This window comes from Maylandia zebra, linkage group LG15, assembly GCF_041146795.1.
Source record: "Maylandia zebra isolate NMK-2024a linkage group LG15, Mzebra_GT3a, whole genome shotgun sequence".
Taxonomy (NCBI): Eukaryota; Metazoa; Chordata; class Actinopteri; order Cichliformes; family Cichlidae; genus Maylandia; species Maylandia zebra.
Window position 1 is genome coordinate 24,704,174 of NC_135181.1, and position 13,423 is coordinate 24,717,596.

The window sequence follows — 13,423 nt, forward strand, 5'->3', positions numbered from 1 at the left end:
GATGAAAACAAAATCACCAGTTTTAGATATATAGATATCTATATATAGATATATAGATATATAGATATCTATATATATATAAAAATAATGATTTTTATTTTCAGTGGTCCCTCGTTTATCGCAGGAGTTACGTTCTAAATATAACCTGCGATAGGTGAAACCTGCAAAGAAGCCAACTTTATTTTTTACAATTATTATAGATGTTTTAAGACTGCAAACCCCCTCACTACACACTTTATACACTTTTCTCAGACAGGCATGAACATTTTCACACGTTTCTCTCTTGTTTAAAAACTCTCAAAGTTCAAATCTTCATAGAAAAATAAGTCCAGTATTATGGAATGAAACCAAAGATCAAACCCTGTTTTCAGGTCCAGAACATGGGAATAGAGCAGCTGCCAGAGAATTGAACATTAATGGATCAATTGTACGAAAGTAAGGGAAGCAAGAAGAATGAGTTGAATCAAGTTTGACTTATCTGACTATTTTGCTTTGCTTAACCGGTGTGCCTTATGGTCCGAAAAACATCTACCTTCCTTTAGCATGTCCAGAAGTCCAACTTTTTATGCGATGGTAGCATCTTCCCCTGCCTTTTGGGTGCTACCACAGGTTCCTTTGACGGTGCAAAACACTTCATCGACATTGTTGTGTTCGTTAATTTGAAAACTTACAAACATACAGTACAGCACTTCAGAGTCTGCTAGCGATCGAAGATTTATGTAAATTTGACAAGCTGAACGCATTCTGTACTGTACAGGACCACGGCACAAGATTGACTGACAACGGTCTACAACCGATCAGGACGCAGAACAAAATGCACTGTAAAATAAATAAACAAATAAATAAAAGCATGCAAAATTGCCCCCCAAAAATCTGCAAAACAGCATGGCCGCAAAGGTGAACCACGTTATCCGGTTGTTCAGTCTGACGTCACTAGCCGTGTCTGGGTCTAAACTCCGCTGCAGGTCCATATATCAAACGATCACTATCAATCAATCAATCTTTATTTATAAAGCACTTTTCATACAGAAAAAATGTAGCACAAAGTGCTTTACATAGTTAAAAGCAGCCCACCCCACCCTCCAACTCACTCCCCACACTCTCAATACACATATATCCCCCTACCCCCACCCACACACACATACACACACGCGCACACTTAAAGAGTAAAAATTGGGCTGGGCTCGCATGAGCCAAGTGAGGAAACATTATAACAGGGAGCTGTCTGCACCGGGAGCCGGTCACAGACCGCAGCCTCCAGGCTGGGCACACAGCAGGAGGGAGGCCAAGGAGCCCCCCAGCCAGGCTGAGAGGACCCCAGAGACCCAGCAGCCACGGTCAATAACAGCCCCGGTGCAGAGAGCGCCTTCCGAGGAAACACTGGAGATATGACGCAATACGATATATACAGGGTAAAATGATAAAATAAATAAGAACAGGATACAATATAAATATAAATATAAATAGAGTAAGAAGATTAAAAAATGAATAAGAATAAAATCAAAAAAATATTAGGTAAATCCTAAATTAATAATAGAATAACAGGATAGAATAAATAAGCATAAAAAATAAATAAACGCTAAGTAAAAGCTAAATTAAAAAGGTGGGTCTTGAGCCTGTTCTTAAAAACATGTACGTTCTCTGCGGCCCTGAGCTCCTCCGGCAGGCTGTTCCACAGACGAGGACCATACCACTGAAAAGCTGCCTCTCCGTGAGTATGTGTCCTGACTTTAGGGACAATCAAAAGGCCAGTACCAGAGGACCTCAGGGTCCGCGAGGGTTCGTATGGTAAAAGCAGATCTGAGAGATAAGAAGGCCCAAGACCATTAAGACATTTAAAAACCAATAAAAGAACTTTAAAATCGATCCTGAAACACACGGGGAGCCAGTGCAGCGATTCTAAAACCGGTGTAATGTGGGCCCACCCTCTGGTCTTCGTCAGCACACGAGCTGCCGAGTTTTGCAAGAGTTGTAAAGTTGAAATATTCTTCTTAGGAAGACCAGAGAGCAGGGCATTACAGTAATCAATGCGACTGGTAATAAAAGCATGCATCAGCATCTCCGTGTTGGCCCGAGAGAGAATAGGGCGGACTCTGGCTATATTTTTTAGATGATAAAATCCAATTTTGGTTACATGTTTAACATGTGGGATAAAACCAAGCTCAGAGTCAAAAATAACACCCAGGTTTTTCACTTGTAGTGAAGGACATAGTGAAAATGCCTCTAATTTAGACAAGAGTTTCTCTCTCTGAGCCTCAGGACCGACAATTAAAACTTCAGTTTTGTCCTGGTTAAGCTGTAAAAAGTTTTCTGCCATCCAAGATCTTATATCCAAGATACAGTTAAAAAGGGCATCCATTGGTCTGGTGTCATCAGGAGACACGGAGATGTACAGCTGCGTGTCATCAGCGTAACTGTGGAAGTTCACTCCATGCCTCCTGATGACACTGCCGAGAGGCAACATATACAAATTAAAAAGTACAGGGCCTAGAACCGACCCTTGAGGCACACTACATGTCACCACTATGGCATTACTGAGAGTTGAAAAACTGTCTAAAGTCTTTCATCTTTAATAAAATGATCAGCATTCTGCTCTACCAGGTGTAACAATTGAGTTTAACATCCAGGCATCCATGAAAACGGAATTTATGACATTTGGAGTTAGAAGTTAGCAGGGAGTTAGCTCGCTAGCTTCTATCTAAATACAATATAGCAGAGGTGTGGACTCGAGTCACATGACTTGGACTCGAGTCAGACTCGAGTCATTAATTTTATGACTTTAGACTTGACTTGAAAAAATGTTCTAAGACTTGTGACTTGACTTGGACTTTTACACCAATGACCTGGGACTTGAATTGGACTTGAACCGGTTTACTTGAAAAGACTTGATATTTTACCCCAAATATAAAATTTAACATGCATATTATATAGAGATTGAAAATGTGACGTCATTCACGGGTAGAACCGCAAAGGATTCTGGGAACTCGTGGCAAGAGGTACTAGCGCACGCAGGCTTTCAATTGAAATCAGTTATACAGCGATAAAAAGAAACACAAAAATGTCAAGAAGCTGTTGTATGATTAACTGCAATAGCCGGTCGAATGACAGCCACGGGAAGCCGACGGGTAAAGAGATCGGTTGTTATCGGATTACGTCGTTGAAGAGAAATTGTTCGAGCCATGTTTCCGAAGTGACAAACAGGCGACAGATGGCCTGGATTGCAGCCAAGATCAAATATAACGTCCCAGAACACTCCAGCTCACAGGTTAGTCTGCTCCAAGCATTTACACAAAGGTCAGTGTTTTGTAGTAGTTAATACGTCATTTTCATAACATAATTGGTGATATAGGTTACAAGCAAGTCTGGCGCTGAACAGAAATTGTCACGCTATGCTCCTTTATTTATTGTGCATAAATAGTGAATTGTCCTGACACAATATTGCGTTTCGCTTCTGTTATTATGGTACATTGACAAAAACATATACTTTTATTCACAGGATAAAACAGGTTTTTTGTATCACTAATTGCCCAGTACGATTACAGCATACAGTATTATTGTCACTGCTACATTTCTGTGATGCTACCAGAAATTATTTCCACTACTAATTAATTATCGTTGAGCTCAAAGGTCCTATTAATAAACGGTTAACGAATGTGTATTTATGACGACGATTTGTGAGACTGGTAAACTTATGATACGTACGATGGTCTTTCGTTCTACACGGTGCATTTCAAGGTCCTGTACCCATCCGTCGGTAAACTGTACCTGGGCTTGTTGCAGTGACCGGAAGTTACTAAACTTCACGAGTGTATGCACTCACTCCAAGATCCGTATAATTATAAATATGCATATAAATATGCTACGATGAGATAGCTGACTTCATCTAACTAGCAAATGTTTTCCAGGCTACGTTGGTGATGCAGTTTTTTTTTAATGTGTATGATATTTTTGTCATGCGATTTTAAAGCCGGTCCTACAACCGCATCCAAGAATAACATGCAGCTTATCTCAGAACTGTCGGTGAAAATTATTCTTGGAGCTAGGTTTAATTGAGCTGCATTTTAAAGAGGTGCAATTTCACAATTTGTGTATATTTTCTAAGTTCACTATTTTGTCATGTGTTGAGAAAAACACAGATTTAAAAATTACATGGTCTAATATTTACATTTATCATATAACTGCAACATTCTTTTTTTCGTTTTTTTTAATGACTCGAAAGGACTTGAAATTCAAAATTTCAGACTTGTGACTTTACTTGGACTTTTACACCAGTGACTTGAGACTCGACTCTGACTTGCCTGACATTACTTGAGACTTGACTTGAGACTTGAGGATAAAGACTTGAGACTTGCAAAACAATGACTTGGTCCCACCTCTGCAATATAGCATGTCCTGACTGCGGGGTTTTGGAAACAAATTAAACCGTACAGCTCTGTTATCACTTCCAGCATAAATGAAGACAGAAAACTAAACAGCAGTGACGTTTGTAGGGTTACTGAAGTTGGGCTAGCTGGTATACAATGATGTGCTACGTGACCGCTAGTGACACAGCTATGTTAGCATAATATAAACAAGCTAACTTTTTTTCCACTCGATAAAAGTTAATGTGAGTGTTCTCGGTGGTCAGGAACAAATGTAATCGCATGGCAGGATGCTGTAAAAGGACCAAACTTCAGCCAGGAGAACAACTGAGATAATCCATCCACAATACGAGGTTAGTCATTCATGTACTGCTGCATGGGCTGGGCTGTAGTTACATACTAAGGTTTTAAAAACTGAGCTTAAATAAATGATTAGCGGTAATAAAAGCCGAGAGAGGTCAACAGTGATCACTGACTGTTTTAGGAGCTTTTTGAGATCAAATAGAATAAAATAAAAAACATTAAACATGTTAACAACACAAAAGCCATATTAAACGCAGACTACTTTAGGCCCGGAAGTAGGATTCGTCACGTCATCACTGAACAACCGGATAGCGAGGGACCACTGTAACTGTAAAATTTGGCGGCTATCAGTGAATTTTCAGTTTTGCAGTATATTTTAAACTGAAAATCATTCTTATATACTTCTGCTTTTTATATTTTTAAACCTTATTTTGATACCCAATTTATTGTTTTATCACAAAGCATGTAAAAATGTATTATTAAATTAAAATGTAAATGTTTTTTCATTACCTCACAAGCAGTAATGTCAAACTCAAAACTCTTTTATCTCAAGTTGGCTGGAGCAGCAAAACTACATGATAAATGTGTGAAATTACAGAGAAAGTTGGTTCATTGCCCAGACTGTCCTATAATTATATAAAATACACATTTTTGGTTCATTCAAAGAAAATTTCTTCTTCTTTCTTTCTGAATCCACTGTATAAAAGTGTACATTTTTAGACATTAAAAATGTAGAACTTTCTGTCATTTAATTGTTCATCTATTACTTATTTGTTTTGGTGTAGAGCACAGGTGTCCAACTCCAGGCCTCAAGGGCCGGTGTCCTGCAAGTTTTAGATATCACCCAGGGTCAACACACCTAAATCAAATGATTAGTTCATTACCAGGCCTCTGGAGAACTTCAAGACATGTTGAAGAGGTAATTTAGCCATTTAAATCAGCTGTGTTGGATCAAGGACACATCTAACACTTGCAGGACACCAGCCGTTGAGGCCTGGATTTGCACACCCCTAGTGTAGAGTGATGGGCAATGGGAGTGAGGGGGGTCATCAATAGGAAAAGCTTTAAAATACAATTAAAACTTCAAAAATGTGTGCACTCCTTCAAATTTTCCAGATTTCCTGATCCAGGGCGGATTGGAGTCTTTGCCAGGCCCATTATGGCACTGGGGCCTTATGTTTGACGCCCCTGTTCTAGAGAAAAAGGCTTGTAGCAATCATTCAGGCCAATACATTTTGTTTAATCACAGGTTTTTCGCGTGATTGGGTGAACACACAGTGCTAAACTCTTGCTAAACAAAAGCATAAAAAACTCATAAAACGTCAGTGGAGGTCCTCGGTGTGTTTACATGGACATGACAGGCTGTCCTGGTTTGGATCATACTGCATGCATTTTCCCCATATACAAGATTATAAAAACATCAAAACTGAAAGTAAAAAAATAAAAGTGGACATGTTCTGCTTTAGGTCCATATATTTCTACACAATCGTGCATTTTATTGTGTCATTTTGCTTCCGTTTACTACCACAGTGGATCAAACAGCCTCAGTGAGGTTAAAGTGCTGATTTTCACTTTGACTTTAATGAGCTTAATTACAATATTGCATTAACTGTTTAGGAATTGTTTTATACAGTCCCTCGTTTTCAGGGAAAAATGATAACAACTGTGTCCCTGTGCAAACAGTATACTGTTTAATTGTTATTTGTTCATGAACTTGAATGTGGTCTTCATATAAGCTTCATATAATGAGCTGAGTACACACAGAAGTGATCTCTGTGAGCCATAGGATCCAGCTCAGCCTTCAGACTGCTCTAAATGCTCTGTTTCAGGCAATTTTTTCTACTTTCTGCTATTTATGATGTTGTTAAGATAATACAGTCATCCCTGCCACACTGCTTTGGCTAGTTGCACAGAAGCCCCCCACTCCCAGTTTCCATTAACGGCGGACAACTAATCAGAATAGAGCTGGTTTATAAGGGAAAGAGTTAAAATAGTTTGCACCTCAATTCATTCTCAGTCTGAAACAATGTCACATGTATACAACGAATGAATACGTTTGAGAGAGTTTCCACCATGTTGTTACAACAACACTTTGTCTTTTGTGTTATAATTATATATCATTTTAAATAAGAGTTCTTTGATTTTATTGGGCAAAACACAGTATTTGCAGGGGAGAGTAAAATGATTATCCATTAATATAAGCATATGAGCGAAGTCTTACTTGGTTCGTAGTAATCATAGATGACGACCGTAGCTTCCTGGACTTTGGCAACTTTATACTCAATAATCAGAGGAATCTGGACACACATCTCCAGCGTTGTCACCTGGAAATAAATTTATAACTTAAGCTTCAGTATTTACACTCAGACACATCAGTGTTTGTGAGCCGCTCACTGAGTCCAGGTACAGGATGACTTTTCCCAGCTGCGTCTCCACTTTCTTTACAACGTCGTTAGTCTCGATGCCAACCGGCGACAGACTGAAGCCACTCAGCAGCCCCACCTCCATGATGGCCATTCCCGTTGCACTCAGGCCCAGACCATACACCAGCCTGCAGAGGACCACAACACCACACAAAGGAAAAGAAAAAAAAACATTTAAATGATATTCAAAATGTTATTCTAATCAAATCAAATTTTATTTGACTCTTAGCCTGTATTAAGTTTCTTGTAAATTAAAATAATAAATTTAATTGCTATAAAGTACTCCTTTATTTATCTTTGGAACTTTCTCAAGAGTATAAACATAATTAGGGTGAAATTTACCGACAATGATACATTTATTTAAAAAGAAGGAGCAATAAAAAATAATTTCTTGATGAACAGAAATTAATTTAAATGTTTCAGCAAACTTGTCAGAGCAAAGACCAAATAACCACAGTGATTAGAAGTTATCTGTGTATTGTTTTAGGCACTTTCCAAAAGTGAATAAATATATTTGGAGATGTATTGGTTTCAAAAAGGTTATTTCTAACAAATGTTTCAGTTTTTCTCGGGTCTGTTGTCAAACTGACATCTGGTGCTTTTGGCTGATTATGTTTTATTGTTTGTAAACAGACGATGATCGCTGGAAACGCTTCTCACACATCCTGCTGATTGCTGTGCTGATGAATCTGTTGCATCAAGCTGTTGGCATGTGAAGAAACAGATGCCGACCCGCTCACCTGGTGCAGATGTACAGATGTGCAGAGTTTACTTCGCTGTCGACCAGCTCGACGTACAGCTCAAACGCTTCCTGTTCGCCAGCTTCTCGCCTCCTTCTCCTCATCTCCTTGTTCCTGACGTTGTAGAAAACGTTAAGCTGAAGGAAGAGAAGAACCAAATTTACAGAATAAGAATGAGAATCACACAGAGGTTTAAAGGAAAAATGCAGCTTCTTTATTGTTTCTTTAGTTAAAAGTACTTGCTGTAAGTAGCTTCTGCAGAATTTCACTAAAGCTTTCTGCAGCATTGACCCAGTGGGCAGTCTGACATATGTGCTTCTGTTCTTTAACTTTTTAACTACCACAATTTAAGTGGCTTTGTTTTTGACATAATCTGAACAACTATTGTTCTTACTATTATACCATTCAGCAGACTGAACACAGACCAGCAGGAGGTGCTATTACACGAGTGACATGTCCTGTTACCTGAAACAAGGCGAGTCCACGACCTTCTGCTGTCACCTGCAGGATTAAACTTTCTTCTGGAGTAATCTAAAGCATAAAAAACAATCTCTATGTTTTTATTGACAGATTATTGCAGTTTTTTTTATTGCTGTGCACTAAACAACTGTTAAAAACTAAATTAAGTCCTTAACTGGACTAAAAGGAGTAGGCAACTCCTTTTAGAAGACTGACTCACACCAAGCAGTAAATCTTTTAGGGCATTTTTAGGAAATATAATATAGTTCCACGTTTTTCCTTTCAATATGAGGGAATATGACAGAGCTGAATTATCTGTATAATATTACATGCTGGATGTAATCATTTGTTTCACTGTTCCATGAACTCTGCTCTGATCAGTTGCTGACAGCCTTCAATAACCAGCCGATATCTGACTCATCCCCACAAATATTGCTGGATAATACTTCAGCCGCTGTTTTCCGATAACGCTGGCTCATCTGTGTACCTGTTGGCTCTGATGGAGCAGGTAGTTCTCGTTGTTGATTTGGAAGGAGGCGACAGTGGTCGAAGGGTCGATGTCCACCCTGATTGTGACGTCAGTGTCGTGCGACCCAATGCGAGCCGCGAACATAGACAAAGCCTGGAGAGCCACAACTGTGTCCTGAAATAAAAAACGAGACTCGCGGTCACATGGTACACGTAAGCAAACGTGTGTCTGTGATGTGGGGGATTTCAATCCCTGATGATCCTTTGCTTTGATATTCATTGCTAATTTCCTGTTTACAGCTGAGGATGGGAGTCTGCTATTCAGCACATGTCTGTGCATCTGTTTTAGAGAAAATCTTTGCCAGACAACGCCTCACTGGGCTTTACTCACTGTGCTGTATTCGGATCTACTGGCAGTTTCCCCATCTGCCTTGCATGTTCTGCATGTACGAGTGGCCATGTGTGCTAAGAGGTTAATAAGTCTTTAGTCACTACATACCCAGACGGCCACAGTTGCCCTCTGATGTGACATATAACCACAGTTGGGGACTTTTTTTTTTTAAACATGAATCCAGTTTAATCAGTAGAGAAAAAGTCCTTTATTTAGAGTTGACAGGGCCAACAAGTCTGTTTTATGTTTTGTTGGTGTTAAAAAGAAGATGATGCAGAAATCAAAAGCCTGTGTAGCTTTTTTTTCCCCCTGACGTCTTTGTTCCGGTTTATTTCATCCTCGCATGTCTGTAGTTATCATGTGGTTATTGTGTCCCTGTGGCTCAGGTGAACTTTACTCTCCCAAACTCCACTGCAGAGATTTGGAAAGAAGACAATCACAGTCAGTGATGTATGCCAACATTTGTGGCTCCAGTGACAATTCGGGCCAGCAGGAAGGTGGATTGAATCTAAATAAACTACAATTAGTCTGTTTATGGTGTTAAAGGAACAGGGCAGCCCTGTCCACTGATGTCTTTTTAATCATTTTTGGATAATGATAGAGCTCCATGGCACAGATAAACACAATGCATTAAGTTCTGCATGAGCTCTGCTTTTTGACACATGTAGTTTTTGACAAGTGTAGTCAGATGATAACAAAGAGAGGGAAGGTAGTCAGAACTGAGGGGATCGAACTACCAGAGGGCAACATTGCAGACATGGAGGACAGCTCCCAGGCCTCTGGTAGAGGACCCGAGCTTGAGGGATTAACCGCCCACAGAGGTGAGTGGGGAATGAATATATATATAGTAACGGAATACATGTACCAGCGTTACGTATTTAAAATACAAAATATGAGTAACTGTATTGCGTTACAGTTACCGTTTAAAAAGGTGATATTTAAAATACAGTTACTTTGTTGAAATAAATCGATTACACGGCGGTCTTTTCCTGTTTCAAATGTTAGGCTATACCCTCTCTATTTTTGGTAATTCCACGTGAAAAACCAATAAAAAAAATAAAAAAATAAAATAAAAAAAACACGCATGAAGAGACTCTAATGCCTGTGTCTCAATCTCGCGACCCATGTCACCCCTATTTCTATAATGACGTGAAAAAATTTTTTTTAAGGATTGGTACAATCTTAATAATTTGAAGATTACATTCATGTACTTCTGTTTGGAGTTAAGATCTGACCTGAGTGCTTCCAAATCCTCCTCTGTGGTTTCTTTGCTGGCTGAGCCACTTCATTAGGTTCAGACCCTCTGGGATTGAGTTCAGCTTGTAATGAGACAGCAACACGTAGGACGCCATCTCAATGTCAGATGAACGAGGTTGCCACGATGAGGACAGGCCGTCATCCAGGGAGAACCACATCGGCACACCGTCTGCTCACAGAAAGACAGGGCATAATTCAGATGATTTATTTTTAAAAAGAGAAGCAAGATGATCAAAAAATATCTGGGGTAAAGACTCCCACAAATAGCTAAAAGTCAAAGCCAAGAAGTGGATTATTTTTCCAGCCATGCTAACTCTCAGATAATTCAATTAAAATGCTGAGAAAGACACCAATAAAAGAAACAACATCCGATTCAGTCACTAAAATTACCAGAGGTGAGGCATAGGGACAGGCTTGTTTTCTAGGCCTCACCAAACTGACCTGGAGGTTGGAGCTTGGTCCTGTCTAGCTGTCTGCCACATTACCATTACAACAGAGTTTTCTAGCTATGAACTTTTCAAAATAAGAAATAATTATTTATAATAGTGATTTTTATTATACAGACTAATTAATCATACAAAGACTAAAGGACACCATTCTTCAAGTAAAACCACTGTATGATCCAAAAATGTTTTTAACTGAATGTAACAGTTCTGTTCACAATCAAACAATGTAGATTTGCATGAAACTATGAGAATGAGGTGCATGAAGTTATAACAACCCCCAGAGAAAGCTTATGTCCCCCAAATGTTAAACTGGCTTTTAAGACACAGCTGCTGTTGTACCTCTTATCTCAGCTCGTCCAGTCAGATTATTGAGTGCTGATTGGGCTTTGGAGCTCCCTGCCAAAGCCAGAGCGTAGGTGAGTAGACTGAGGCTGTAGTTGCTGGAGACACCAAGAGCAAGATGGGTCTCCAGGTACATCACGGCTGCAGACACCTTGGTCTCATACAGAGCCTGACAGATATGGAATAGGGCAGCAGTAGGTGAGACGACAGGTTGGTACAGGCACATGTAACAATGTCAGGCCAAATTAGATCTTACCCATGAATGTGAGGAAAACAGAGACTTTCTCTTTATCGATTGGTTAATGATAATAACCATAAGGCATGGTCAGTTTTGGTTTTTAAATTGATTTTTACATTAAAAATACTACAGAAGCCTAGATAATTAAAATGCACAAGAATGTTTTTTTGTACGTCTACTTGGTAACTCTTATAAAGTGAACACTGTTTAAGCTTCTTCAGCCTGTCCATTGTTGCTACTGCATCTGCAAGCCACTCTGCAAGGCACTTTGCAACCCATCTCCACCCCAGGTCATTGTTTTTATGCTTTTAAGACTTCTGTGGCATATCTTCTCCATTTATGCCTGCTCTGTTATGTGCTTGCTGCTTCCAAATATAAATGACTGCAGATGGAAAGTTTTGACTTCAAAATATGAGTCACCACCCAAACATGTGTCACAAGTTAACACAATATTTTGTTTATCCTAAAGTTCAGCAATTATTTTGTAACTACAGTTAAAAGTTACCATAATAAACAGAAAATGTATAAAAAGGAACTTAAATAAGGAGACACATAGCTCAATAAAATAGGTATGACAGAAAAATAATCTTAAAGAGTTAAAAGCCAATCAAAAATCAAATAACTAAAACTAAAATAAGTATTAAATATTAAAAATATTTCTAACTCAGCAAAGGAAAAGCTGAATATAAAATTGCTCCCCATGTTTCAGTCTGAGAGGCGGACCCACACTAATCTCTCAAAATGTCCCTGGAAAGTGTGCCTAAACAATGGCATCTCACCTTGACGCTAGCGTCTTCCAGCAGGGCGATGAGGACGTAGGCCGTGAGAGAAACAGGCCCGTCCAGGCCTCCCTGGAGCTCGGTGTGGATCACCCTGCCGGGCTCCAAGAAACTCCCATCATGCCCTTGCTGGCTGGCTATCCAAGCTGCCACACTGTGCAGCACGTTGGAATCAATGTTGATGAAGGGCCGTGCCTGCAGGAAACACCTCAGCACAAAAGCAGAGAGCCTGTGCAAAGAGACTACCTGCTATTAGTTTTCCTGAGTTTTTCAGTTATATGAGCATGTTACTGATGTTTTCTTTTAGACAGACCTGGTATATTTATCACATACCAGGTGCTTCCAGATGAGTCCTGCTCTCCAAAGGCGCTAAAGGAGCCATCTCCTCTCTGAAAGGTGAGCTCCCGCTCATAACCTGGTGAAGAGGACATCAGATGATGCGAAAAAAGGCAAAGACAAATGACAAATCTAGAGGTTCTTAACCTAGAGAAATAAATGAGATGTGCATTTTAAATGTGTTTATTCAACAGGGTGTGATCAGATGTTCCTAAAGTGTGAGGCACCTGGGGTATGAATGAATTTAAAAAAAAGAAAAAACAAACAAACTCATGGACACTGTTCACGTAATGGACCAGTATTTGACAGGGCTCCACACAAACGCAAAGCAGATGAAGCATCGCCAAATATGTTTCCAAACCAACTTTCTTCCAAGTCAAAGACTAGAAAATTTGATGAAACATATCTTGCCTTTGGCTTCACCTGCACAAGTGCCAAGGTATGTGGGGCGCCATTTGTAAAGTGAAACATGCTGAAATCAACGACAACATTTTTCCACATTTAACTCAAAACCTTACAAAAACATGTTTTTTGAGTCATTTTTCACAACATTTAGCATGAACATGTCCAGCGATTTTGGCTGGACATGTGCTGCAGTGATTGTGAAGTGGAGACTGCAGCTGCCGAGAGTCCACTACTGCTGAACCTTTGGCTGGCTGACAAAACGGATCTTTGGATGTTTTCAGCTAAATCGCTGGATGTCCTGGTAGACAAGAAGTGAGGCAGCTCATGGCGGTGAGAAGTGACCATCATTGGAAAGCAGACACAATCTGACCACTACCGGCACACTTTTGCACTGGAATTTTTCATAAAGCTTTTATTTTGGTATTTCCGTTGAGCCATACAATAAATTTGCATGTTAGCTAAATATTTAGTTTCC

General features: G+C 39.6%; 1 protein-coding gene across 4 annotated transcripts in view; it reads right to left on the reverse strand.

Annotated features, from left to right (window-relative positions):
• cd109 (CD109 molecule) overlaps positions 1–13,423 on the reverse strand; it is a 46,626-nt gene that overhangs the window by 485 nt on the left and 32,718 nt on the right. For 3 of the 4 annotated variants that reach the window (XM_076874178.1, XM_004561125.3, XM_076874180.1), the window contains 9 exons: positions 12,541–12,622; positions 12,208–12,436; positions 11,188–11,359; positions 10,381–10,571; positions 8,774–8,929; positions 8,293–8,358; positions 7,828–7,964; positions 7,059–7,215; positions 6,886–6,988 (listed from right to left, as the gene is read on the reverse strand). In XM_076874178.1, coding sequence (XP_076730293.1) covers positions 6,886–6,988; positions 7,059–7,215; positions 7,828–7,964; positions 8,293–8,358; positions 8,774–8,929; positions 10,381–10,571; positions 11,188–11,359; positions 12,208–12,436; positions 12,541–12,622 — 1,293 coding nt within the window. The remainder of the gene's footprint in view (positions 1–6,885; positions 6,989–7,058; positions 7,216–7,827; positions 7,965–8,292; positions 8,359–8,773; positions 8,930–10,380; positions 10,572–11,187; positions 11,360–12,207; positions 12,437–12,540; positions 12,623–13,423) is intronic. The other variant, XM_076874179.1, reaches the window with a different exon arrangement.